Genomic DNA, 26,595 nt, shown 5'->3' with positions numbered 1-26,595 from the left:
TTTCGTGGATTTCGTAGACGCATGTTGTACGAAAGACAGCCAGAGTGAGGTGCGTTCCTGGTGAATCAGTAATTGAATTCCGATTCTTTTCTGTTTTAACACGCAGTTTTTATCTACGTTATACTTATAGAAAACATATCTTGAACAAAATTGTATGCAAAAGAAAATTAAGTTTACCCAAACTAGGTAAGTCGCAGTGCTCCTTTTTAAAGTTTTCTTGATAATACGAGCAATTTTACGTGTTTAATGTGTTTTTCATTTAAAAACTAATTTTAGATTCTAAGCAAGCAGCGAAAAAAGAAATTCTACACATTTCGTGTGTTTGAGGATGAGAAAAATAATTATTGATTTTTTTTTTTTTGCATTTTAACTCTATATTTTTGGCATGGTTCATTTCAGATTCATTTTACATTTTGATAAAAATTTTATTTGAACTTTTAGATTACTTTTAGCATCTCTCTCCTTTCTGAGTAACAAATTACGTAGATATTTTACTGATGTTTCCCCCCCCCCCCCCAATATTTAAGCATGATCATGGAACATATTAAATGCCCAAAAAAAATTCGTGTTTGAAGGTAAAATAAATAAAATAAATGAATAAATAAAACTTCAAGTTGATGTAACAAACTTTTTACGGTATCAAAATTTTATAGAAAAATTAAATTGAAAAGTACTTGAATATTTTACTGTGATCAGTTTATGAAATTACAAGTTCGGCCATATTAACGCATGTAATAAGTAATTTATTAGAAATTATTACTTTTAAATCTTACTGAATTGTGATTCTATGATCCCAAAAGAAAAACAGTTAGTTTTTAATTGACGAAAAAAAATCTTATTCGATGTTGTTCCATTTGTATTTGCATCATTGGAATACATTTTCTGATTGTTATTCACTGGCTTTGTACTAAGGAGTTATTTAATTAGCATCTATGCATCCATCTTTAGTAAATTGAAGGTAGCATTAAATTAACAAAAAACAGGCATGTGCATTTAACTATAAATTACTAGGTGAAAATTACCGCTATTTACTGCGTTACAAGCAAAGAAACAAAAAAAGGTGAATACGAGGTAAATGTTTTTGAGCTTTTCTGTTATATTTTGCCTTTTGTTTTAAACACTTATTTTCTTCAAGCTAAAGATATTTACTATTTCTTGCAATAGAGTGTTTTGCTAACATCGTATTGAAGAAAAAAAATCATTACCTGCGTCGTAAAATATGATATGTATTGTTGTTAAAATTAACAACATGTTGTTAAAATAAAATTACACAGATGCTTAATTTAATTCATTAGGTATACATTCATTAATCGGCATGTAAAAGATCCCTTAGTTCGTTTGACTGTGAATACTCTTGACAAAATTAAATTCATTTTGCAGTTTCGCATCGAAGAGAGCTCAGGTGTCTCCATCTGGTGGAAACTGGGCATCAAATTTTCCTGTGACATTCACATCCGCGCCTTAATGGTGGCATATGAATGACTGGATGCCATATCGTTGGTTCGCACTTGTTCCGCAAAAAACTAAAGCCTCTAACACAGCCCCGTTAGAAAGAAAAAAATAATGATAAAAAACGGCAATACGCCTTTTCCGATATTTAAAATTTTTTCGAACAGCTTTCACCCTTTGAGGAATAGCGACTTCACTTGAGAACACCATTTATTTCTTGCTTCTCTTTTTTTTCAGCTAACTGAAATCACTGTATCAGTTGGCTGAAGAAAGAAAAAATATATATATAAAAAATGGTTGCAACAAAGGAAGCCTCCGTCCCCCAAAGAGTTAATATTTTGTTCAAGCTTTTAATTGATGATTAGGAATGATAATTAGAAAACGGATAAGATTGGAAATATCATTCTATTTCGTGGTATCAAAAGAATATTATAAATGTAAATAAATAAAAACTAATTCAAGCTTTTTAAATGAAACCTTGTTAATATTTTCGTTGAGAGAGTTGTGGGATTTTGCCTGAAATCTTGTTCAAATCGGACAGGGTTACGTTATGTAACATTCATATAGTTATACATTCGACTCCATAGATATAGATTTATTTATCCTCATATAAATAGTGCCGATGATCGAGTAACCCGCGTGTTTCAACAATGAATTCGCACCATGGCATGGTATGTAATTCGATAATATGTTTTGGTAATGTTTAACATGCAAGGAAAGGCTTTATTGTGACAAGGCTGAACTCGATCCGGTAACTTGAACAGTTTTACTGGTAAGACTGTGTCATATCAGAGGAATGAAGAAACGAAAACAATGAACGCTATCTACTGGAGTTTAGGGTTAATCCACTGGTGTTAGAGTTAAAATTTCAACTATCAAAATATCAACAAACAGGCAATTGCTTCGTTCAAATGAAGAAGAGTTGAAGCAATTTTCACCCGTCATGCCTTGACGGGTGACTTTCTAGTTTTCAAATAAAATGGCATAAGTACATATGTACATATTTTGTTGAAATATATTACAAAGCTTTAATATTCTATTAAATTATCGCATGCATTTTCCAAGTAATTTCTAGAACAGTTTTCGTTTTCCGTTTTTCTTTTCTTGTGCCCTTTTTATTAATAGAAAATATATCACTTATTTTCAGGAGGACAGAGGTTCACCCATATTTGGAAACTTTGTATGTGATTACCACTTAACATAAACTTTTTGTTAACTAATTTTAACTAATGACTCTATTAAATTCAATTATTTAATTAATTTTAGTTAATTATCATATTTTAATGATCAGTTTTAATTGGATTTATCTTAGTCTTGTGTAATTATCAGCTACTAATTCTGCTTTAGCATGCCTCCTCTTTTGAAGTTCGTGCAACCTTGGACCCCCCCCCCCCTTAAAGTTCTAGCTACGTGCCTGTTACTAGGCAATAATGAAGCTAAAGTTATTTCATAAGAATGATTTCAAAACTACCTGATCTTATTTTACACTAAGTTTTGTTTCTTTACGGTTCACTGCAGTTTACTAGTGTTGAAAAAAATTGTTTATTGTTCTTGAAGCATAATTTATGCAGTTGATTATTTCAAAAAGAAAAAGGTCGTCGTGTACGGTCATTTCTCCCGTGATTTGGTAACCCAGAAACGAAGACTGAAACCCAATAAAGCTGTGGTTCGCCTTGTGAGGTCTAAGGTGTTCTTATAATATGACACCGGAGTATCGGGTGTAGAATATGATACTGCGCTGCACACATTTTCACGATTTATGCAAGAGAGTGAAAAGAAAAAAAAAATCAATTGTGCCCGTGACAATTGATTTTTCTTCTTTCGATGTAAGTAAACATGGGAGGAATTTTCGGTTTGTTTTTAGACTACTTTCCCAATAAAAGTCAGAGAAAGAAGAAAAAAGCATGAAAGAATGCTTAATGCATCTTGAAAATAAAAAAAAAAGTAAAAAAAAAAAAGAAAAAAAAAAGAAAAAAAAAATAATAATTTGAATTTTTGGCAACTTGAATTCAAATTATGTTTTTCGCAATCACGAGCGTGTGTGTGCATGAATGCGCATGTGTGTTTGTGTAGGCGCATGTGTGTGGGTGCGCGTGTGTGTATGTATGCATGTGTGTGCGTGTTGTGTATGCAGTGCGGTGTGTCTACTCGAGCGGTGTGTGTAGGCGTTCGTGTGTGTGTGTATGTAGGCATATGTGTTTGTGTCTGTGTGCAGGCATGATTATGTGTGTGTGTTTAGGAGTGTGTGTTTGTGTCGGTGCGCAGGCATGAGTGTGTGTAGGCGTGTGTGTGTGTGTAGGATATGGACGCAACCTGGAGACGGTTTTCGCAAGAGGAGCAGCATCGTGAGGGCGAGGCCGTCGACGGTGGTGCTGCAGAGGGTGCTGGTGAGAAAATAAAATGATAGCACATCAAAACAGTCAAATGAGAACAATAAGCAGTCGTGATTGCTCAAAAATTATTAAATAAATATCGAAAAATTAAAAATTGGAAAGAAGGTATTGAGAGGGGGGAAAATGTCTGTCGGTCTGTCTGCCTGTCCCCCCCCCCCCCCCAATAACTTTTGAGTGAATTGTCTGATTCTAACAAATTGTTTTTTTGTTCGAAAGATCTCAGCGAGGACACCTCATTCCTGTATTTCACTTTTTGATTTGAACTTTTTCCGTTTAATTTTGAATAGTTCAAATCCCTTAACATTAGCGCCTACGGGGAAACTGAAAGTCAATGTAGATTCCATACTTTAAGGCGGATTTACTTCAAACAAATTTTGTTGGAAATAGCTCTTGACGACAAAATCCAGACTCCGACTCCGAGAATTTAGGGGCACCTGACTCCGACTCCCGTGCCCGACAGTTAGTCGGACTCCGAGACTTCGACTCTGGCACCGTAGCTTTGGCAAAAATTTATACACGGACTGACTTCGACTCCTTTATCCCAAAATAAGTCCGATTCCGACTCCGCAAACATTAGCAGAGTTGCGCACTTCAATGAAAAATGACTGATTCCAAATCCCGAGTCTCTAAATTAAAAACCTTCTGCTCCCTAATCTCTTTTACACCAAAATGAAATTGTCTCCGACTCCGCAGTCATGGTTTTAACTGTGAAATAATTATTGTTAATGTGACTTGTTTTTATTCCCAATTCGAAGTTTTAATTTATGTATTCAGTTTTCGGCAGATAAACTCGAAGTCCTTTATGTTTCTGCATAAAAATTGCGTCGACGATTTTTTTTTTTTTTTATAATGAAAATTATTTCTTTGGGTTGACATTTTACTGTTTTTATTTATTTTGGAAAGTACATTAATTCATTTAAAAAATTATTTTTTGGCGACAAGGGAAAAAACGATTTTTTTTTTGATATGATGTATTTATTTTAATGCGCTCATTAATTTTATTTATATTTTTTCATTTTGAAAGCGGTTAAAGATTTTTTTAATGGAAAAAAGTGTATTAGCTGCTTTGTTTAAAAAGTGCTGCTATTGTATTTGTTCGTTTTTTTTTTTCGCATCTAATTTTTTAGATGAGTAAGGCATATTTTATTCCTAAAAATCAGCTTAAAATATTAAAAAATTATGTTTGAAACAATTTGCGATTTTAGATATTTTTGAGAATATAAATCAGATACTAGAAAGTAGATATGGGTATAATTAAAAGTTGGCTCATTTAGTTCTAGACGGAACTTGTTGATATTGTCAAATGTAGTTGAATATTTTTTATACTGACATGGCGGACATTTTTAATTTTTTTTTCTTTTTATTTGTATTCTACTTTTTTTTTTTTTTTTTTTTTGGACTCAACTTTGAAAAGTAATCCTTGCTCAGATTTGGCTTTATTAGAGACCCATGTTCCTAATAAAGCTAAATCGTCTCTTTATGTTAAAGCTGCTGAAAAACGAGAGCCAATTCTATCATAAATGAACGAGATATTGGGTTCCGAAACTTAAGGTAGCCTTATTTGGCGCATTTACTTTATATATTTGAGGTTGACTAGGAGGCCATCTTAATCCGTATAAACTGGTTCCCCCCCCCCCTTAAAACTTATACTTGTTCTGTCACTACAATAAATGTTTTTATTTGTTCATATAAAAGCTGTTTGCATGCTTGGTAAAGAAAAAATTGAGCCTCTACACTTTACAATGTATGTAGTGACTTTTCATTAAAAAAGGTCTCTTGTACAAATATTTGTGCTTCATAAATCTCTTAAATCTTTGCTTGTAACTAAGAATTTTGTATGAGGTTAGGTATTCAATGACTTACCTTGACCAATATGAACAGCACCTCCTAGAATAATGACAACAAGTGCAAACAATTTGGCCCCAGTGAAGATATCTTGAACGCGCATTGCCCATCGCACACTTCGGCAATTAACATATGTTAGGAGACCTAAAAATAATACAATAAAACAGTTGAGAAATCTGACAATAAATATACTAACAAAATTGTGCAATTTTAAGTAGATATACAGCGTGCTTCAATTTAATCAGCAAGAAATCTATTTTCGAAATCGTTAGTCCTAGATACATACTTCCCAAGTGCAAAAATGGTCAAAATGCAGAATAAAGATGTTGTAAGTTTGTAGCGAAGAAGAAAATTACGGAAAATTAAGAAATCTAACTTTTTATACGGATCCTAGGACCTCCTAACAGATTTGTAGGGAAATAATCCCCATTGAAAAATTATTCTAACACAAAAAATTTAAAACATTTGTGAAAAAAGCTGAAAAAGATATTGGAGTTTAAGTGACATTGCAAAACATGATATTTTAAAGTATGTTTACAAGTGAGCAGTGAGATGCAAAAAATTGTTAGTGACAAAAGTAAAATTTTTTAGATAACCAGTAGGTGACCCTCTCATCTGCTTTCGTGAAAGAAATAATATTAGAAGCCCTGGTAAGTGCAGCTACACACTTGACACCCTTAGGGAACAATGGGGTCGTTTCCAAAATTTTAAAAGTATTTTTTTCTGAAAGAGCATGCTTAAAAACATAGAATCTGACCATTTTTTAAATAATGTGTTTAAGTTTAATATTTTAAAAAAAAATACTTAAATCTGTGCTCTTTTATCGTTTAACGCTTCTGCCGATGACATCACAAATGATGAAATGTCATTCAGTGTTGCCATTCATGGTCCAAAATATTTAATTCGCATATTTACTCTCGTGTATTGGCAACGATATGGTTGATAGCATGCATAGAGCGCAATTGTAATTCGCTTCTTGATTATCATAACGTGGAAATGCGGTAGAAAGATGCGCCATAGTTCATCATTTGTGACGTCATCAAGACCACGCTTTGTTTGAAGAATCGGACATTTTAAAAAATTAATTGAAAAAATAACTGTTGGGAAAATGATATTTTTTTCTGAGGCAAGCTCTATCATATTGATCACATAATGAATAACTTAGCGACACACATTATACGAGGATAAAACATTTCGTTTATATTTGACATATATGCTTTATACTTAATGTTTGCGGCAATAACTGCCTCACTCTACTTCAGATTTATTTTAATAATTTCTCATTTTGGGGGGGGGGGGGTATTTATTTTTAAGGGGGTATTCTAGAGGCTTGATTGTAAGGTGATTTTACGGGCGTAATAGAAAAAAAAAGTAGCTATTTTCACTCTATTCATTTTTACCAGTTTTTTATTGATACTTTAAAAGTATAAAAATGCATGATAGTTTAAAAAAAATTCAAAATTGTAGTTGATGGAGGCTGTCGAGGTGGGGACTCTTAAAAAAAAGGGGGGGGGGGTTCCCGGTTAACGTGATTCCAATCCTCCAAGTGATCTGAAACACAAAGTTAATGTTAATTCTTACTAAACAAGGATGTAGAATTGTCTAGACGTAGCCGATTTGAAAAAATTTTTTTTCACAAAATAGCGTCTTTTTTTACTTTCTTCTATATCTAATACATAGAAGAAAGTATTGGATTCGTGCAAATTTTCAAATTTCGAATTTTGACTGATTCGAACGTTTTGAGGTGTGCTGAGTCCATTTCGACTATTTTTGGAAAATGTCTGTCTGTCTGTGTGTGTGTGTGTGTCACGTCTGTGTGTGACCAGTTTTTTGTGGCCGCTCTACAGCAAAAACTACCGCATGAAATCGAACGAAATTTGGTACACATATGTGCCCCTATGTGAACTTGTGCCCATTGGTTTTTTGGCGCGAATTCCTCCAAGGGGGGTGGAGCAATGGGACGTTTTTTGAGTTACGCGTGCTTGCTATTCCTCAGGAAGTAACTGGCGGAATCAGACAAAATTTGGTCCATATGTTGCCATTAACAGGAACAGGTGCTGATTCAATTTTGGTGTCAATAACTCAAACGGGGGTTGAGCTATAGAACGTTTTTTGTCGTCAATTGTGACTGCTGTATCTCAAGAAATAATGAACGGAATGAAAGAAAAATTTATCGGCAAGTAGCCCTTAGTGGGTATAAGAACTGATTTTATTTTTGTGTCAACAGCTAAAAAGGGGTAGCGCAATCACCCGTTCTTTTTTTCCATTTTGAGTGCCCTATCTCAAGAAGTAATGCTACGTTCTGGTTGAAATTTGGAATATATGTGAATCCATATGTAAACAGGCTTTGGTTCAATTTTGACGCCAATCGCTCCAAGAGGTGTTGATTTTTTTTTTTTTTTTTGAATAAAAATAGCTTTAATAATGCAACAATAAGAAAGATAAATCGTAATAGATTGTCGTCTGCGTATTTCTCGTGATTTTAATTGTATGGAAATGATCGGAAATATTATCTCAATGATTTAAAATTTTTAACTGTTGCCATCTTATGTTTGTTAACAAATAAAATATTTGTAATTAATTCAAGCAAGGCTTTTAAAATAACTTTCAATTTTCGCTCTTTGCTTTGCTTTTGCAATAATTCAGACATTGGGATGGTCGTCAAGTTTTTGCATGTGTAATTTTGTTTTTGTTGGGAATATTGCTTCCTCGTCAAGCATGGGGAGGGATCAGAAAAAAAAAAGAAAAATATAGAAGAAAGTTTCGTGATGGCCACAACATACTAGTTTATAGTTCATTTTTCGGCTCCTTTTTTAAATTTTGTATTTTTTCAAATAATAAAAATTAAAAAAAAATCCCTATGCGGAGACAATTTTGATAGTACTAAGAAAATCTGTACAAAATTCAAGTAAATCGGTGCATTAGAACTTGAGATATATTGTCAATCGTATCGAAAAAACTAGTTTCGAGAAAAACGCGTTTAAAGTTTGCAGTTTCATTTCAGCATATAAGGGTTTATTTTAACAAAATTAACTGCAACTCTAAAAATAATTTGAATTTTCAGAAATCCTCTTAGAAACTTATTCTAAAAGGTCGAAACTTTGAGAATATGAAGGGGGGGGGGGAATTGAATTTTTTGAATTTCTAAACTAGAATACCCCAGTAATCTCCAATGAAGAATGTTGTGCAATTATTTTTGTCTTGTAATCTGTCTTGTTCAATCTTTTATTATTTTCAAAGAACTAAATGACTTCGCGACAACAGGTTTTATATTTCCGGAAATGTCAAAACTCGCATTATTGCAAAATACCCATCAAAAACTCACCCTTCTTCTATTTTTTACAGTAATTGCAAAATAGTATTATTTCTGTTTTCTTTGAATAAAAAACTAATTAAAAGCATTGAAGTGTCATATTAGGTGAAATAATTGCTACATGTTTTGATCACAGATCACATTTTTTCTTGTTTTTCTGGCTTATCTAAAAAGAATTTTTATTCCAAGAAAGTCAAAATTTATCGCAGACGTCATCCAACACATAGTTGTCTATTTGTTCAGTATTCCTGTCAAAAACGCGATAGAGCAAGTTAATTTTTAAACTGATGTTCTTTATTGTTTTGGTGGCGGTAATAATCTGTCAACTCATCAAATTGCTTCTTAATGAGTTTAAATGCGTTTGGGTTCAAACACTTTACCGTCTATTGTTGAACAAGATCAAAAGCTTCCGATTTCAAAAGAATATCAACGCTGTTTTTTTTAGATGTTCAGAAACTCATAGTAAAGTCGTTGTAAAGAGGCGCAATTAATTTCTAACGCTATACAAGCCAATTCATAAAAATATGAATGAAAATGTTATCATATTTTCTCGCACTTCTTCTAACCAATTGCTGGATTTAAAGTTTCTACAGTGAAGGTTACAAGTTTCCGTTCAATGTTATTTGTACTGAAGTAATTAAGTGCAGACAATAATGAAATATGCTTTTTTTTTTTTTTTTTTTTTGTAATGTGACCAGTCAGTTACATTCATCTGAAATTACATCTCTTCTTACTGTTTCCAAAATGTAGGTCAAAAGAAAAAGCTCAAAATTACTGCTATTTAGGATCAGAACCGTCCGAAGAGCTGACTGCTCCCGGGGCGAAAGTTTCCTGGCGCGCCTCCCCCCCCCCCCCCCGATACACAAAGAAAAATCAAGTTAGTTATGACATCAGTATATGACATACGCGTGAACGCACTTTCATTTTTTACATATTAATGTACAGAACAATCAGAGTGCTATGCATAATACAAATTAAAGCCCAAGCACCGAACCTGTTTCTAATATTTCTAAGAAACATTATTACCCCAAAAACTTTTCAAAAAATGGAAATGTAAAATATCCAAATATTGATCTCGTGAAATGTTATCCCACAATATAAAAACAAACAATTCAAAATTAGTTACTCACATTTATCAGACTAAGAACACGAATAATTAATTTGCTGATTATAAATTGAAAATATTTTTCGAAGTAAATTACATCAAAAAATTAAATTTCGATCTGGACTCATCCAATGATTCTTTTCACGAGGTTTTTGGTTTTACTTGTACCAACTTCATACTTGCTTTAATATATGTTAAACACAAAAATGTCATTCTTTTGCATCAAATATTTGTAAGTTTTAGTGGAAAGCCCCCAAATAATCAACAACATCAAAAACTGCTTAGAATTGCGCTCAGAAATTTCCGCTAAGATCCATCTATCTTTTTCCCTCATAGCATCTGCAAAGAAGATCTAAAATTGTGTTTTTGCAACTAAAAGTTTCAAAAATTTGACCGCCCTCCCCTCTTCCTATTAGATCAAAAAACTTTTTTTTTTCAATGTGCCCCCGCAAAGATTTTTTTCTGGTTGCAAGCAGGGGCAGAATTCTAAGAAATTTGTTGGGAACTAGACAAAGGAAAAGTGTCTCTTGTTTGATTCTAAAGCTTTATTCTCAGAAATTGCTTCAATAATAGAAAGGAAACGATTGTTTTGGACACAGAAAGAGGAATATTTTCGTGCCCTAAAGAAACATAGAGAATCACTGTAATCATTTGCTATTTTGTGTGTCTATGATAGGGAGCCGCAATGCGCCCTATCATAGACACACAAAGTGGGGGGTGCCTTGAGGCGCCCCCTCATTTCATGGAGCTTGGGGTGATTGCCGTTCGCAATTCAAAGCTGTGAAAGTTGCAAAGAATAGTCATAATCTCACAATGCCTTTATGACCTAATTTTCAAAATAACAAAATCCAGGAAACTCACAATAAAACATATTAAACTAAATCAATGTTCCCTAAGTATTTTGAGTCAAGGCGTCTTCTTGAAATTTAAAGTTTCCCAACAGTAGTCTTCTCCGAATATAAGTGTGACTATAATCATATCTCACAGGCAAAATTAATGAAACCCTTGTACAGGGTGTCCTGGAAAAGACTGACTGTTTTCAAAAATTTATAACAGGATAACGGTTGATGATAAAAAACCATATTCTTGCAGAAAATTCATGTGGTGGGCAATAAATTTCTCTCCGAGTTCCAAATTTTAGTTCAAAAATGTTTCAATAGATGGCACTTAACACACTAAGCCGGGAAGTATAAAAAGAAGAATTGAAATTCACTGATTTTTCCTCCGATTGCGACATGGGATTACAGCCGACGATTGTTTGAAAATATTGTTTCGTTCTTTTGTTCATTATTTTCGAAACATCATGATGTAATTTTCTATATATATATATATATATATATATATATATATATATATATATATATATATATATATTCTTTTTTATTTGCGGAATTGCTATCTGCAACGCCATCTATTGGAAAAATTTTCCACTAAAATTTGGAAATCAGGGGAAAAATTTGCGACCCACCACATGAATTTTCTGCAAGAATTATTTTTTATCATTTACGTTTTCCTGTTATAATTTTTAAAAGAGTTTTTTTTTTCAGGACACCCTGTATGCATCACAGAGCCCATATTTTTTCTGCAAATGCAAGTGAAGTAAAATATTAGAAAATTATTAGTTTTATCTTTTATAATTACTGTGAAGTTGTTGAAAACACACAGGGCCCCGTAAAGACTTCATGGCTCCCCGGAGACCGAGGCATACAGTTAGGGGCACCCCGATGGGAGCCACGGGAAGTCATTGTGACTTCCCAAACAGTATGCAATTCGGCAAATTTTGTCAGACGGTCTAGCAATATTATCATCATTCGGCAGAATTCGAAGTTCCATTCGGTAAATTGAGAATTTCCGCCCTCCTAAAAATTCAACTTCAGATAGTCCCTGCACGCAGTTTTAGGAATCATTGAGTTAAGTTGCTCATTAACTATGTGTCTACACTATTTGAGCTAAGTCAGCTGTACAAACATTTTTATACGCGTTTACGCTATATTGGGTCAAGTCTACATCTAAATAAATATTTTGTACTATAATCTTTACCTACTAATAATAAATCTGAAAGTCCGGATCTCTGTCCGGATGTCTGTGACGCGCATAGCGCCTAGACCGTTCGACCAATTTTCATGAAATTTGGCACAGAATTAGTTTGTAGCATAGAGGTGGGTACCTCGAAGCGGGTTTTAGAAAATTTGATTTTGCTCTTTTTCTACTCCAATTTTAAGAACATTTTACCGTGCAAATTATCATAACGTGGACGAGAAAATTACCATAACCTGGAACATGGGTGAGCAAATGAACTCAGAAAATTAGCCAGAAATTCATCATCCATTATTTGTAAATAGGCTAACCAAATGACCTTTTCATTTTCTACTACGGACAAAGCCGTGCGGGTACCGCTAGTTTTATATAACGTGAAAGACTTTAACATAATTATTGTAATAAATCAATTGATAGGACTCATGAAAAACCGATATTAATTAGATCCATTCGCGTTGAATGGATCTAATTAAATGTGCATTAAAAACAGAGGATCAAAACTTGTAAACACTATTACAATGCAAAACGCGTTTCAAATAACGAACAATTAAAAATCGGTAATCATTTTTCGCACACACAACACGTTTCGTTCCAAATTGTTTTAGGTCACAATTCGAAAAATGGTATAAGTTTCAGTTGTGAATTGAAGGAAATATGGTCTAAAATTGTTCAAACGCTCATGTGGTTTAGAATTCTGAATGAAGTTCTTCAGATCATCGACTTCGGGAAGAACAACTTGAAACTAGGTTAACATCTTTCCTACTCCAGAACTTCGTAGGCTTAGTTTAGGAGACAGATTTGTTCTTTCAATAGAATAATCAAGATTGATTAGCTGACACGTACGAAATTTACGTGCTCACAATTTATAGCCCTGACGCAAAAATATCATGTAAACACACTCCATGTAAAAATTCACATGTTCGCTAGGTATAAATTACCAGACTCAAAACTGACAAACTACATGCGATAATGACTTAAAAAATTCATAATCTGTCATACATAAAAATACACATTAGCTACCACTTTGTTTGGCTCTCTTGGCTCCTTTAAGAGGTTTTCTGCCTCCAGCTCAGTTACTTCCTATTCCGGGCTGATGAGTGCGCACGAACCTGCAGTCCTCGGAAGGAATTACTGAACTGGGGGGTGTATTTTATGTATTTCTGCCTTAATCCTGGCTTAGTACGGCAACTTACTGCAAAAAATCTGTCGTAGTTCCGAATGGTTAGTGAAAGCTGTATCAAGGAGTTAAAGAAAACGAAGAGCATTCCCGCAGCGTTAATTTTAACTCATAAGATTCCTTAGGCAAAATGCATGCTTCAAAAATGCTATAATGCAGGCCACTCACAGAGGCTCGAATCCGGGGCCTTTCGGATGAAAGCTGGATGCCCTACCGACTCAGATATTATCGTTTTCCTCATCGAACGCAGCATTCAATTTTACGCGGGGGCGGTCGGTAAACATATCCTTGCGCTTGTAAATGAGACAACTTGACAACCCTAACTTTGGCAAACTTTTTAATGTGCCAAAAAACAGTCTTAGTGTCCTTTACATCCATGCCGAAAACAGCGAAATAGAATCATTGGATAGCACGTGACAAAGGCGGAGTCAAGTGCCTTCTCGTGAAAAACAGACAATACTCGGCACTCTCTTCTGACAATACAGTTGTAAATTTGTAATTTATTAAAGTACCTCCTTCTTAGATTATTTTAAATCCCAAACTTAAGAGAACCGGTGCATTTATAGAAAGTGGTTCTATTTTTCTTACTTAGCCGACATGAAAGCTTTAAAATGAACAGTAAATCATGGAACTTGATAAAGTAATAAGGACGGTCTCGAGGACTGACAGAAAAACAGGCTAGAGAAATAATTTATAAAATGTAACAAATATTGAACATTTAAAAGATAAACTATGTCTCAAAATAGATTTTTTTTGCCAAAAAAAAAAAAAAAAAGTTTTGACTTAAGAACCGTTAAAAACTTGTAAACTAATTTTGAAACCTTTTTCTTTTCCCCAAAGAAATAATGAATAAATAAAAAAAGCTTTCCTTGGTATTATAGAACTGTTATGAAACACATTTAAAACTATAAATACGTAATTGTTATAACTATGCAAAATTAAATAAACATTCGGGGAAAATTATAGAAATTAAAGGAAAGTAATTACAAAATTCAAGTAAAAAATGTCGTCTAGTATGTTGTAAGTATTGTGTTGTTATTCATTTACTTAAAGAAAATAAATTAAAATTTCTTTTTAACGTGGACGGAGCAAACATTTCTAAGAACCGGTCAAATTTTTCTATATACCGGTGCCGGCCGCTAAAGAGCGAATCTCTGCTCTAGAGGTCAAGAGCATAGGTTCCCAAACTTATTCGTTTATAGATAATCAGCAGGTTTTTTGTGTTTCGTAGACCCCCTATATCGGGTAAATTTAAAATTAATTAGATTACGCAATGTTTTCATTTGAGAGTTCCGAAACAGAGTGAATCGGATGCTAAAATTTTGCCAAAGCTTTTCGAGAAGCATCAGATGCAAACAAAACGAATGAAAATGTCCAGAGATAAACCAGAAATGTACCCTACAATGTCAAAGATGACGATGAGGGTTTTGGGATGCTTTATTATTTACTAGCGGTACCCGCACGGTTTTGCCCGTAGTGGAAAAAATGAAAAGGTCATTTGGTTCGCCTGTATATTTACAAATAATGGATGATGAATTTCTCACCAATATGCTATGTCAATTTCCTCGTCCAAATTACGATAACTTGCTTGTCTATGTAATGGTAATTTACTCGTTCATTTTATGATAATTCGCTCAGTGCAGAGGAATTATATCCAAAATAAAATCATAGAAAAAGAACTAAATCGAATTTTCGAAACATTGCTTCGAAGTGCTCACCCCCATGCTACAAACTAATTTTGAGCCACATTTCATGAAAATTGGCTGAACGAACTAGGGGCTATGCGCGTCACAGCGATCCAGACAGAGATCTAGACTTTCAGCTTTATTATTAGTAATAAAGATTGAATTTTGAAACAATGAATAACTTTAAGTACATTTTGACAACTGGCGAAAAGATACTTCATTCATAGGGTAAATTCCACTGTGGGACATTAAAAGGAGAAAAAGCACGTAACATTTTGATCCATATTGTGAATAATTTAAACTGCACAAAATACAAATCTGGTAGGATGACAACATACAAAAAGTATACATAATAAGCTTTTAATAGTAAGAAAAAATTTTGAGCTATGGCAATACATTTTAATCATTTGGCTTCAAATGTCAAGATAATCAGTCGAAATTACCCTCATAAGATTTAAAATAATTTAAGAAAAATAGATAATTTTGAAAGCCTTTATATGCAGTGTATATACACTGATTCAGCAATCCATAGTTTATTTTCAAAAATACAATACAGTACCAAACACCCACTGTTTTTTTAATTAAAAAAATCAAAGATTTTATTCCTAAAAACTAATAAGATTTTAGATTTTACGCATGTTTTCAAGATATTCGTTGCAATAGCCCACAATCATCAACTCACCAAAACTGTGCAGTCATCTGCTAATGCATTTGCTGAAAAAAATTCTGTTGTCAACTTCGTTAAAAATCAAGAAAATATTTCATCTATGTTTTTAACGAGCTTATTAGTTTCTTCTCAAAACTTCTAATTTATAGCTCATTGCGAATATTAATTTAAAGTGTATCTGTGAGAGAGAGGAAAAAAAAACAATTTAAAAACCATGTAAACCCACACACATGCACAAACGATTACTGAAACAATAACTTAAAAATTTTGCTTTCCTTCCATCTCATTCAACGCCGCGTGTGTGACTGAAAACTCACACGAATTTTCAAATAATATAAAAAAAAAATCTTTCAAAAACTAGTAATATTTAATGGTTCAAATTTAAAAAAAAATCAGACGAGATGAAAATGTAACACTGAATTACACTACAACTGTTGCTTGTCTAAAAATCCCCCCCCCCCCCTCAAGTCCGGAGTTCAGTTTCTTCAAAATTTAAAATACGCATGATAGTCTGCTATTTCTCAACGCAATCAACAGCCATTTACTTTGAATCTTAAAATATATTAGCAATTATCTCATTGCGAAATCTTGCATGATTGAACTGTGTTACAAAAATATCTACACTCGCGAAATATTACACTTAGTTGTTCTTTTGTATTGCAGAAATCCAACACCTTCCAATTGAGGTTTGTAACATTCAGAATTGTATAGAATATCTGAAAAAAGATATTTTCTCACCCTTTTAAGTGTGACTCACGTGATCGGAAAACCCCTCAGTGTTCGCGATATCGATTTTCCTTCCTGCGTTTTGTGTTACAACAGAATTTTTGAGCGAAAATGGTGCAACACCTCGCTTCCACACCAAACGCTATAACAGATATCTATTCTAGTCTGCTTCTTAAAACGAGTAAGGGAAAATGGTTTTGTTAGAATGACAAAATTACACATTATCTTTCTTTTAACGGAGCATTGTATAGATGCGATTTTACGCATGATATGCCTAGTTAGTTTTGAGAAAAATGACTTAGACTACTGTTGCGTGTAAAATGCAGCAGCATGACAACACTTCTGTCTTTTGCCGAGTGGAAAAATTATTTAAAGTGCACTGGGCACGTTAGAAGGAGTTTTCTGTGGTCGTAACAGCCTATCGTAAATTTGGAGGGAAATATCCAGAAACCAGGGCCGTATTTAAGAGGTGCGTCTCTAAGGTTCAGACCCCCTCCGAAATTTTTCAAAACTGTTCCAAAAAAAGTTTTTATTACATTTCTTGGCTGGAAAAATTGTAGTGATTGTTTTATTATTTAATGTTTTTCAATTTCACTTGAAAAATGAAATTGTTTGAAAAATAGTACAAACTTAGTGCTTTATCGATAGCATTTTTTTTGTATCGTAGTTACTGCAAATATCCTTTCGAAAAAGAAAACAAGACAGCGTTTTCTCCAAATTTTGGAAACCTGACGCAAACAAAAATGTTAAAATTCTTTAAATTTGAAAAGGCCAGAGTCTAATTTTAACCTACCTCAGAACTGTCAAAAAATATGAATTTAAGTAAAATTTCGAATGCACACGTGTATTCTTGAAAGTTGCTAAAAAAGACATCGATTATTTAACAGATGGTGAAATTATGTAGTATACGCATCAGATATTTTTCCTTCGCTTAATAGATGTCATTTTTGCTTCTGTTTATGTTCTTAAAGCAGCCCCTCTTATTAAAATTTTGACAGATCGTGACGAAAATATTATAATATACAAATAAAATAAGATTTTATTGATCAAATAATTTTACGAGAAATGTGTTTGGTAAAACCCTTCCCGAAGTTAAAGTCTGGTTAATCTTTTCATAATTCATCCCCAAGTTAAAGAATTTTTAAGGATTCCTTAATCTTTCTTCAATTTTTAACAGTTATTGCCTTTAGTTCCCCCAAACTCTTATTTAAAAAATAATTATTTCATAAAAATTGTATTGCTGGCTTTGAAAAGTCTTTCAGTGACCTTGGTCAAGTATCTCGATTCAGGTACTTATCAGTTTGTACTGGAAAAGCAATGGAGAAAAACGTTAAAAAGGTACTAAATTAAATAATTGGTTTTTTTTTTTAGTTTAAGAGTGATAGAATAAAATTGCTTTGTTATAATACATCATTTATACTTCACTAGAGCCAATTTATGGCTTTTCACGGAAGAGGGCGGGGGAGGGGAGGTGGTAAGTGTCAATCAACCTCTGAGGAGCGATGGGCCAAAAAGGTTGGGAACAAGTGTGTAATATTTAATGTCTTTAAAATTACTTTTACAACGACTGTAATCTGTTAAAAACAGCAATCGTTTGGCACAAATTTACTAAAAAGGCATAGTCTTTTTTTATTATTAAGGGTTGTTTATTATTAAAAATCCATTTGAAAAATTACGACTTTACCTAAAAATATAAATCTAAAACATTGATAAATATTACAAAAATACCTTGCAGTTCATGTAGTAAATTCGTATTCGTTTTGTATTTACAAGCGTACAAAATTTACGTGCTTGCGAATTCTGAAAATAATCAGTTGAATTTCTTTTGAAACTAGTGCTGCTATTTGTAAACTGAAAATTGATTTTATAGCGTCATCCGCGTGTATTTCGTTGGTTATCGGCAACTACAGAGTTCCAAATGTATTATCACACTATTTTAGAAGACTAAATTTGATCCGTTGATAAACAAACATGTGGAGCTAAGGAATTAATATTTCAGCAAACTGATTGAGCTTACTAATGCGAAGTTTTTATTGAAAATGTATGTTGTTGTTTTTTACTTATAAAACTTTGTAAACAATAAACACGCACCATTGAATTTTATATAAAAACTGTTCACACGTTTCAATCTATTCTTAAAAATTCATAAAATGTCTGTCTTACAGTTTTCTTTTATTCATTGAAGAAACGAAACGCCTTCAATAGTCTAAGATTCCACTAGGCTTGACTACCCTCAAATGAGTTTCCTGAAATTGTTACTATAGATGAAGAGCACCCTTGTGCAATTAAATTGAAACAAAATTTTTTTCCATTAATTTTAAAATCATTCCAAGTATTCGTCACCAATCAAACTAAAATGTGTAAAAATATTCATGGGACGACTAAATCCTTTACCTGACATTAATTTACACCAATCAGGGGGCTTCTGAGAGTGCATGTGCAGGAATTTCCGAAGATGAAAGCTGCAGCTATGATCACGTGATTTGAGATTTCATTATCGTCTGTAATGGATTAAGGCCCCTATATATAGCGGTTATACGATGGATGTGATACCGCGAAAGCGTACAAAGATTGTTACTCTTTCTAAACGCCTATAAAGAGATTTCAAAGGTAGTTGGCGTTAGTATTGCAACTGTGAGCCGAATTATAAATTAAAATAGGGAAACAGGATCCATATTTCCAAAGCGGAGAGGGAAATAAGGCCGAAAATCGAAATTAACGCCAAGAGAGGACTTCTTTTTACTTATTCATAGTAAAAAAGACCCTCGAAAGACTAGCGCAGCATTTAATGGAGATTCAAAAGAGAATGGAATAAATAGTAGCCCAACTACTGTTCGGAGGCGTCTTTTTGAAGCCTATCGGCTGATGAAGAAACAGCTTCTGAACAACGAAAGAAGAAAAAGCGATACTTTTGGGAGTTTAAATATAAGAAAGAATTAAACTGCTGAATACTGGAGGAAAGTACTGTTTAGCGACGAAAGCAATTTCAGTCCTAGGCCAAGGAACTCAACAAGTGCAGAGATCTCCAAGTGAAAGAACATGAACCAATTTGATAAACACAATCAAAATAATATGTTTCGTTTACGATGGGGTTGGTTCTTTGCAGCCTGTTTAAAGTATGATACGTTCTGAGCAATATATTACCATTCTGGAAAAAAAAGTTTTTACCATAGTTGAAAAAACGATACCCAAATGGAACGGGGATTTTCCAGCAGGACTTTGATCGTTTCCATTCCTCCAAAATGGTCAAGAAATTCATGTCTGAGAACCAAATTGAGACACTAGAATGGTCTGGGAACTTTCCTGATATCAAGCCAATTGAAAATCTTTGAGATATATGCAAGAATTGGCTATTACATACGAACCGTTCAACTATGGAGAAGCCAAAAATTACTCTAATTCATGTTTGGGACAAGGACAAAAACATTATATATAATTGTAAAAAATGGTTGGTTCCACGCGGAATCGTGTCTAAATATTAGTAAGAAGTCCTGGACATCAAATTATGCATTAAAAACTTTTGATTTTATATAAAATTAAATAAAATATCATTTTTTCTTAGTTTTCTATATTTTTCGAGTTTGTTTCAATTAATTTGCACAAGGGTGTAAGTTGTAAACACAACATGAAAGTAAGAATTTCTATCGCCTTTAAGTGAACTAATCAGGGTTGCCAGGGGTTGAAAGCTGCCTAAAAATAAATAATTCACCCTCATCGAATTTCCAAAAATCGTGGGTCGCTAATCAGGGTTGTCAAGGGTTAAAAGGTTTTCAATGAGGGAGATAATTAACCCCTCATCGCGTTTCCGGAAAATTTGTCATGAAGAGTAAAAGCTGTAAAGAAAACGTTAAAGTTCGGTTACCTTCCCTTTTCCGGCCCCTAACCAGGGTTATCAGGGGCTAGAGGGTAACCAAAAAATGAGTAATTTACCCTCATCGAGTTTCCACATAAGTTATATAAAAAATATAGGTAAAAATAATACAAAACCAGTGGTATAGGGTTGCCCAAGCAAAAGTGGTCCAATCATAGGGTTGCCGTTGTTCGAAGTTTTAATATTGAAACTGTTATTTTTCTTTTTTTAATTCAATGGAGCTGATTCCTTCAGTCAAAAGTACTACGTTTAGTCACTGAAATTGACAGAAAGAGCAAAAAAAAAAAACTTATTTTCAAAAACAGTTTTTTTTTTTTTTAATGTCCGATTTTGGAAATAAGGCGTGATCTTTATGGCGTCACAAGTGATGTACTTTGGCGCGCTACTACATTGCCGCGATTAAATGTTGATGCTCTGCTGTCAACCGCGTTGCCATGCTATAATTTGCGCTGTGCGCTAATAGCATCAGTGAATGGCATTTCATCAATTGTGATGTCATGTGCAGAAACATAAAAAACTGAATTTCAATCTGCTCACCGATTAAAATAATTGTTAAAAAATATTAAATTTTGTTTTATTTAAAAATGGTTAAATCCAATCTTTTTAAGCATGCTCTATCAGAAAAAAACTTTAAAATTTCGGAAAAACCCCCTTGTTCCCCCTCATCCCTTTACCACAATGAATACAAGAAATATTTTTTGTTGAAGCGTTAAAAATATCTCTGTCAACATATGACGCAAAGTACGATTGATACGACTATCTACCAAATCTTTGATAAAGAAAATAATATTTCCTTATTTCTTCTTCTTTTTTTCATATAATGTCAACATTATTTTAATTAACCACTTGAATGAGTTATGTAAATCAATGTTTTCAGGATACTTTTATTAAACTTAGCTGGTTGAACATCTCAAAATTATATATATTCGGATTTTCAAATATTAAAGCAATAAAAATCGTTTGGGTTTTAAAATCATTATACAGCTCAATGTTTGATCATGCATGTTGACCTCAATACAGCAATGAATATTGTAAACAAAAAGCAAAGCTGCGTAAGCTTTTTAATGTTGAAATCCATTTTGTAACCCGGAGGAAAAAAAACAGCAGTGGTCTAAAAAGCTACATTATTTTGTAACAAACTAGTTTTTTCTAAATTTAAAATATAGTTAATTACAACTATTCTTCTTACGTGTACTGATCACCACGTATCTACGAAATGTAGTAATAACAAGCATTTTTTTATGTTTCCAAATTCACTCACTACTAACTACTTTTGGGAGACGAATTTTGCTGGATTATTCATTTTTCTCAGGTTTAAGAATTTAAAAAGTTGAATATTGAAAGATATAATTTTTTAAAAAAATGTTTACAATACTAAATTGACACGTTTAAGATTGAAAAATTATTCCTCTAATCCATTTTTGGACCTTTTTTTTATTTTTTTATTTTTTACAACATTACATTTAAATATTTTTTCTTTCAGCCTAAAACTTTTTAAGCTGTTCTGGGCAGCAAATATTTAGATTCTAGAAATTCTAGAAAGCTATCAAATTTAATCATTTTTTGTGTACTTAAAGCTTTTAATTTAATCCAAAAAAGAAACTAGTTCGAGAGTTACAGAGCCAAATGATTTCATCTCCATTGAAATAACATGCACATTCCCTGAGAATACAATGAAAATTATAACGATGCAGAAAGTAAGAAGTAACTAGAACTGAAAATAAGACTAAGTAATTTGTAAGACGATAGTTTTAAATCGATATAACTAAACTAAACCGTCTTTTAAAAACACCAAATAACAGCAGAAGGAAACAAAAACTTGCAAATATATTGCAATCGAATTTATTTATATGTTTATGAATAAGTAGATTAACTCTCAAGTAACGAAGCAAAACCAACAATTTTTTTTTTCAAAAAAAAAAAAATGTTTTTTTTTTCTTTTTTTGCTCCTCAAAATCACCACATTCTCCTCAAATTGTTCCTCCAAGGATGGCAACCCTGAGAAACATTATTGCGAGAAAATTTGACTACATGGATGATTTTAATTGCAAAACTTCCACAAAATAACAAAACAAATACAACGTTGTGAACTTTCATGAAAATAAAACTTGCTGCTGCTATAGAGCACAAAATGTTATTCTCATTTTAAAACGCTCTAACGACGAGGACATTTCTCAGCAGGGGCACCCGATGTGAAGTCACATGAGGTCACCGCGACTTCCCAAAATTGTCTTATTCGGCGAAATTATCATCATTCGGCAAAATTTAGAGTTTCATTCGGCAAAATTTGGAGTTCTACTAGGAAAACTAAAAATTAAGTTCGGGCCGACCCTGATTCTCAGATACGTTGACGGCATCGCGGAAATTTGCACAAATTCGATTCGAAAAATTAGTTGGCCTTGAATCTAATAGAGTTGATCGTCTCGCAAACGAATGATGCTCCTCGAGACTGAACAAATCGTTCCATGAGTTCACCTGTTACAGGTTAAACCATTGTTTCATTCATCTCAATATTTCATCATCGAACATTTAAGGCGTGCACACCATGATTCGTTCACACTGTTTCGAAGCTACGCATCCAATTAGGAACGTACCGCAAAGTACTCATCGTAATTTCGTTGAATTACCATTTAATGTTACTAGAGCAGTTTTACATTAATTTAACTTAACTTTTGCTAAATAATTACAGTGAACATTTCCTTAGAACGGAGAAACGAGCAACCTAAAAGTAGGACGAACTTTTTTTATTACCACGAAAGAACTGACAATTATATTTTTATTAAAGTTTAGGAATATCTACGTTAATTATCGTCGCAACATTCAGATTAAATAATTGGTTTTTAAGGAACAAATTCAAAATGAAAGATAGCAAACATATAAAATTTATTGCTTTCTTTGACGTCATATTTCTTGAATGTTTACAACTTTTAGATCACGCTTTCCAGATTTTTCAGGATTTTATTTTGCATTATATGTATCTTATTTAACAATATTATGTTTTGTACTTTCGAAACTATGCGGAAATATTAACTACAAAAGTACCATGCTTTTTAAAAAGTACGGGTACACTCAAACCTGTTTTTGTGCGGTTTTTTTTTTTTTTTGGCAGTATATGAAAATTTCAATCAGATTGGGACTTAATTGATGAAATTATTTATAAAACAAGTGGCGGGGGTAGTGTCTTTAAGTGACGACAGGGTTACTCCGATGGGAAGTCACTGTGACCTCCTAAAATTTCCTTATTCGTGAAATTTTTTCCAACTATTCTGCAAAATTATCACTTGGTTTATCTTGATTTCGTTTAAAGAAGCAATTCCTGTTATTCCGTAAATTTTTGGGTTATTTTCTACGTCAGACTTTTTTTATGCGGTCCCCATTCACCGCATAAAAAAATAATTTTTAACTGTGTTGCAAAAAAAACTTTTCACAGCAACTCGTGAAATTTCAAACAATTTGTTTTATGCGATTTTTTCTTTTTTTTTTTTTTTTTTATTGCGGTTCCTATCCACTGCATAAAAACAGGTTCGGGTGTACCTGATTTTTAACAATTTTTACGATATAAAGAAAATGTTCTTGTGATCAGTTTATGCCCTAAGGTCAACTGCAGTGATTGAAAATTCCATAAATTAAAAAAAGTTTAAAATGAAACGCAACGCATTCCCATACTCACCGGTAAGGTAAGTGAATAAGGGGATTGCGTCACACTTCATTTTAAACTTGTACAGTATTTCTAAGGAATTTTTTTACCATTATCGCTCACTTCAGGGAACATGCTAACTCTACAAATGTACTTCCTAGATCTACCAAAACGACTTTTTACACTTATTCGATATAATCTCCCCGGATTCGTAAAAAGTAAACTTTTTTAATGAAAAATTTGGATCATGGTGTGCTCACGCAGGGGACCAGCAAGGGATGATTCGGGAGATAACCCCTCAGTATCATCTGTTTCTAACCACAATATCAATCTTAGGACGGTAATTTATTCCATATGCAAAGACTGAAACACTCCCCCCCCCCCAGGAGATGACTCTGACCCCCCCCCCCCTGCAGAAAACTCGGATTGCTTTATACTCAGATATACAAAAAGTTACTCATCTTGGGGTAATCTTATGGAGAGAATTGAAGTAAGATTTTGGTACAAAAGTAAAGATTCGCGATTTTTTTTTCCAATTCAACACAAGCATCCTTGTTGAATGAAATAATTTTCGCCTTCATCAAAAATAAGAGAATCATATACTTACATAAACAAACAGCAGCTAATAATCTTAATGCTTCATCTGGTGGTGAACAGTCGGGGTAGAACGGATCCAGCATGTAGTATCCAAACGTCAAAGCTAGAACAGCTTGAGTTGCTGGTCTTATGACAAGAAGACCTACCCAAAGTCTTAGAAACGCCAAAGCAGGGCCGAATGCTTCCATTATGTAGGCATAATCACCACCTGATTTAGTTATGCAAGTTCCAAGTTCAGCATAACACAGAGCACCAAACATAGAAAACACACCACAAAGTGCCCATATAATCAGAGACACGCCAAGAGATCCTGAATGTTCATACACTCCTTTAGGTGACACAAAAATCCCGGAGCCTATGATGGTACCTACGATGATGGCGACCCCATTGATGAGGGTTATTTTTTTCTTCAGTTGCACATCGGTGGATTCATTATTTTCGACTTTTGAGTCGTGATTAGCAAGCGGTTTTCTGTTGCTTGCCATATTTTAGGATTTTTTTTAAATCATATAGTTAACAATCATCAAATAGTCCTGAATGTTGATGGCCGAAACGAGCCTTTCATTCGGGAGATACCAGATGGACAACACATAGCGTGAAATTGTTTGGGAATGAACTGTCAAACGTCGACTAGCAGCATTTAAAACACGCTCGCTCTCCAGAAGTGAAGGAAGTTCAATTGGGATTTCATCAGCCAATCCGTCTGCGGCGCATGCGTCGAAGGGGAGGTGGGGAGTGGCCCGACGTCACATCCTGCTGCTCCCGGTGTTTGGGAAAGTTCATTGTGTACATCCGATTTTGCCAAAATCGAATTCGTCTCGAAAGTAGTCGCAAACATATTTTTTCCGCAAACATTTTTTTTATTCCGCTTTTAACTCTTTAAAACAGTAGATAACTAGTAGATCATTTGTTGGTATCTGTATTTTCTTTCTGAATCTGTGAAGATATTGAGGAATGAGGATATGAAATTACCTTTCGTTTGGTTATAACAGTGTATACTCAGTGGGGGGAGGTCGTGACCCCTCTCCGTCCTCAAGTAACCGAAATTGGGGACTTTTTCTTTCGAAAATTTTTTTTTCTCCCGGACTCTCTATTTTACCCGAATGTTAATTCATGATCAAGGTCCGACAAATCCCGGGTGACTAAATAAATACCTTGACAAGAACCATACATTTTAAAACATGAATCTTTCAGGAGCCATGTCACACTAAATTTTCTCATAAGTTTTGGGAGATAATTTAACTGGCGACAACGATTTTAGTGTTTGTTGGTCCTAGTTTATGACCCATTTTCTGATTATAACCCATCCAAATCAGGAGGTGTTTATGCACGTAAATCATTATAAAATTAATTCGTAGAGGCAATTTATTAATTGCATTTGTGAGACCACGGCGATGACTACGAAGGAGAAGTTGGAACGTTTAACCGTTCACCCTAACTTCGCCTGATTTTTTTTTTTTTTTCTTTTTCTTTTTTAAACGGAACGTTTTTCCATAATTGAAAACTCTCATCTAAAACAAATATACTGTTTGATCAAAGCAGAAATATTGGAGTTTTTGCCCATATCCGAATGTGTTTCCCTACCATTCTCTATCTTCTGACATGATGCTTTAGGATTACGATGTGAAGGAACTGCATGGCACGGAAAAGGAGGCCGATGTTCCCAACATTAGTATCATAAAATGCATACATGTCAGGTTTGTGGTGGAGGGGGGGGGGGAGTCTTGAGAAATTTTGACTCGTTACCCAACCCCCCGCCCCCCCCCACACACACCAGGAAACAATTCTGACTTTGTTAATGATTGAGTGAATAAGTCGACACATATATAGAAGCTCCGCAGCTGAACGCCAAGTTACAATGCAGATGAAATTATTGGTAGAATCCTTGTCAATTCAACCAGTAGTAAGTAACAAATTCAGTGATTTGGCACTGTGGTAAGGGCTGATGGTAACCTTGATTACCTCCGATTTTTTTTTTTTTTTTTTGAATTTAACATATGTTAAAATTCATTAAAAAAAAGTAAGAAGTGCGTGTTTTTTGGTTTTGTTGAAAAAAAAAAAATTCCTGGGCCGAGATACAGATCGCCGAAAAT

The 26,595-nt window shown here is 33.6% G+C and overlaps 1 protein-coding gene across 1 annotated transcript in view; it reads right to left on the bottom strand.

Annotated features, from left to right (window-relative positions):
• Positions 1 to 25,132, bottom strand: part of LOC129219666 (large neutral amino acids transporter small subunit 2-like) — a 93,942-nt gene extending 68,810 nt beyond the window's left edge. Inside the window, exons 1-2 of the mRNA XM_054853942.1 lie at positions 24,513 to 25,132; positions 5,706 to 5,831 (exon numbers count right to left, since the gene is read on the bottom strand). Of these exons, the coding sequence (XP_054709917.1) occupies positions 5,706 to 5,831; positions 24,513 to 24,987 (601 nt within the window). The 5' untranslated portion in view covers positions 24,988 to 25,132. The remainder of the gene's footprint in view (positions 1 to 5,705; positions 5,832 to 24,512) is intronic.
• Positions 25,133 to 26,595: the final 1,463 nt, after the last annotated feature.

Source organism: Uloborus diversus, chromosome 4 (genome assembly GCF_026930045.1).
Source record: "Uloborus diversus isolate 005 chromosome 4, Udiv.v.3.1, whole genome shotgun sequence".
Classification (NCBI taxonomy): Eukaryota; Metazoa; Arthropoda; class Arachnida; order Araneae; family Uloboridae; genus Uloborus; species Uloborus diversus.
Note: the sequence above shows the minus strand (reverse complement) of the source record. Positions and strands in the feature narration are given on the sequence as shown.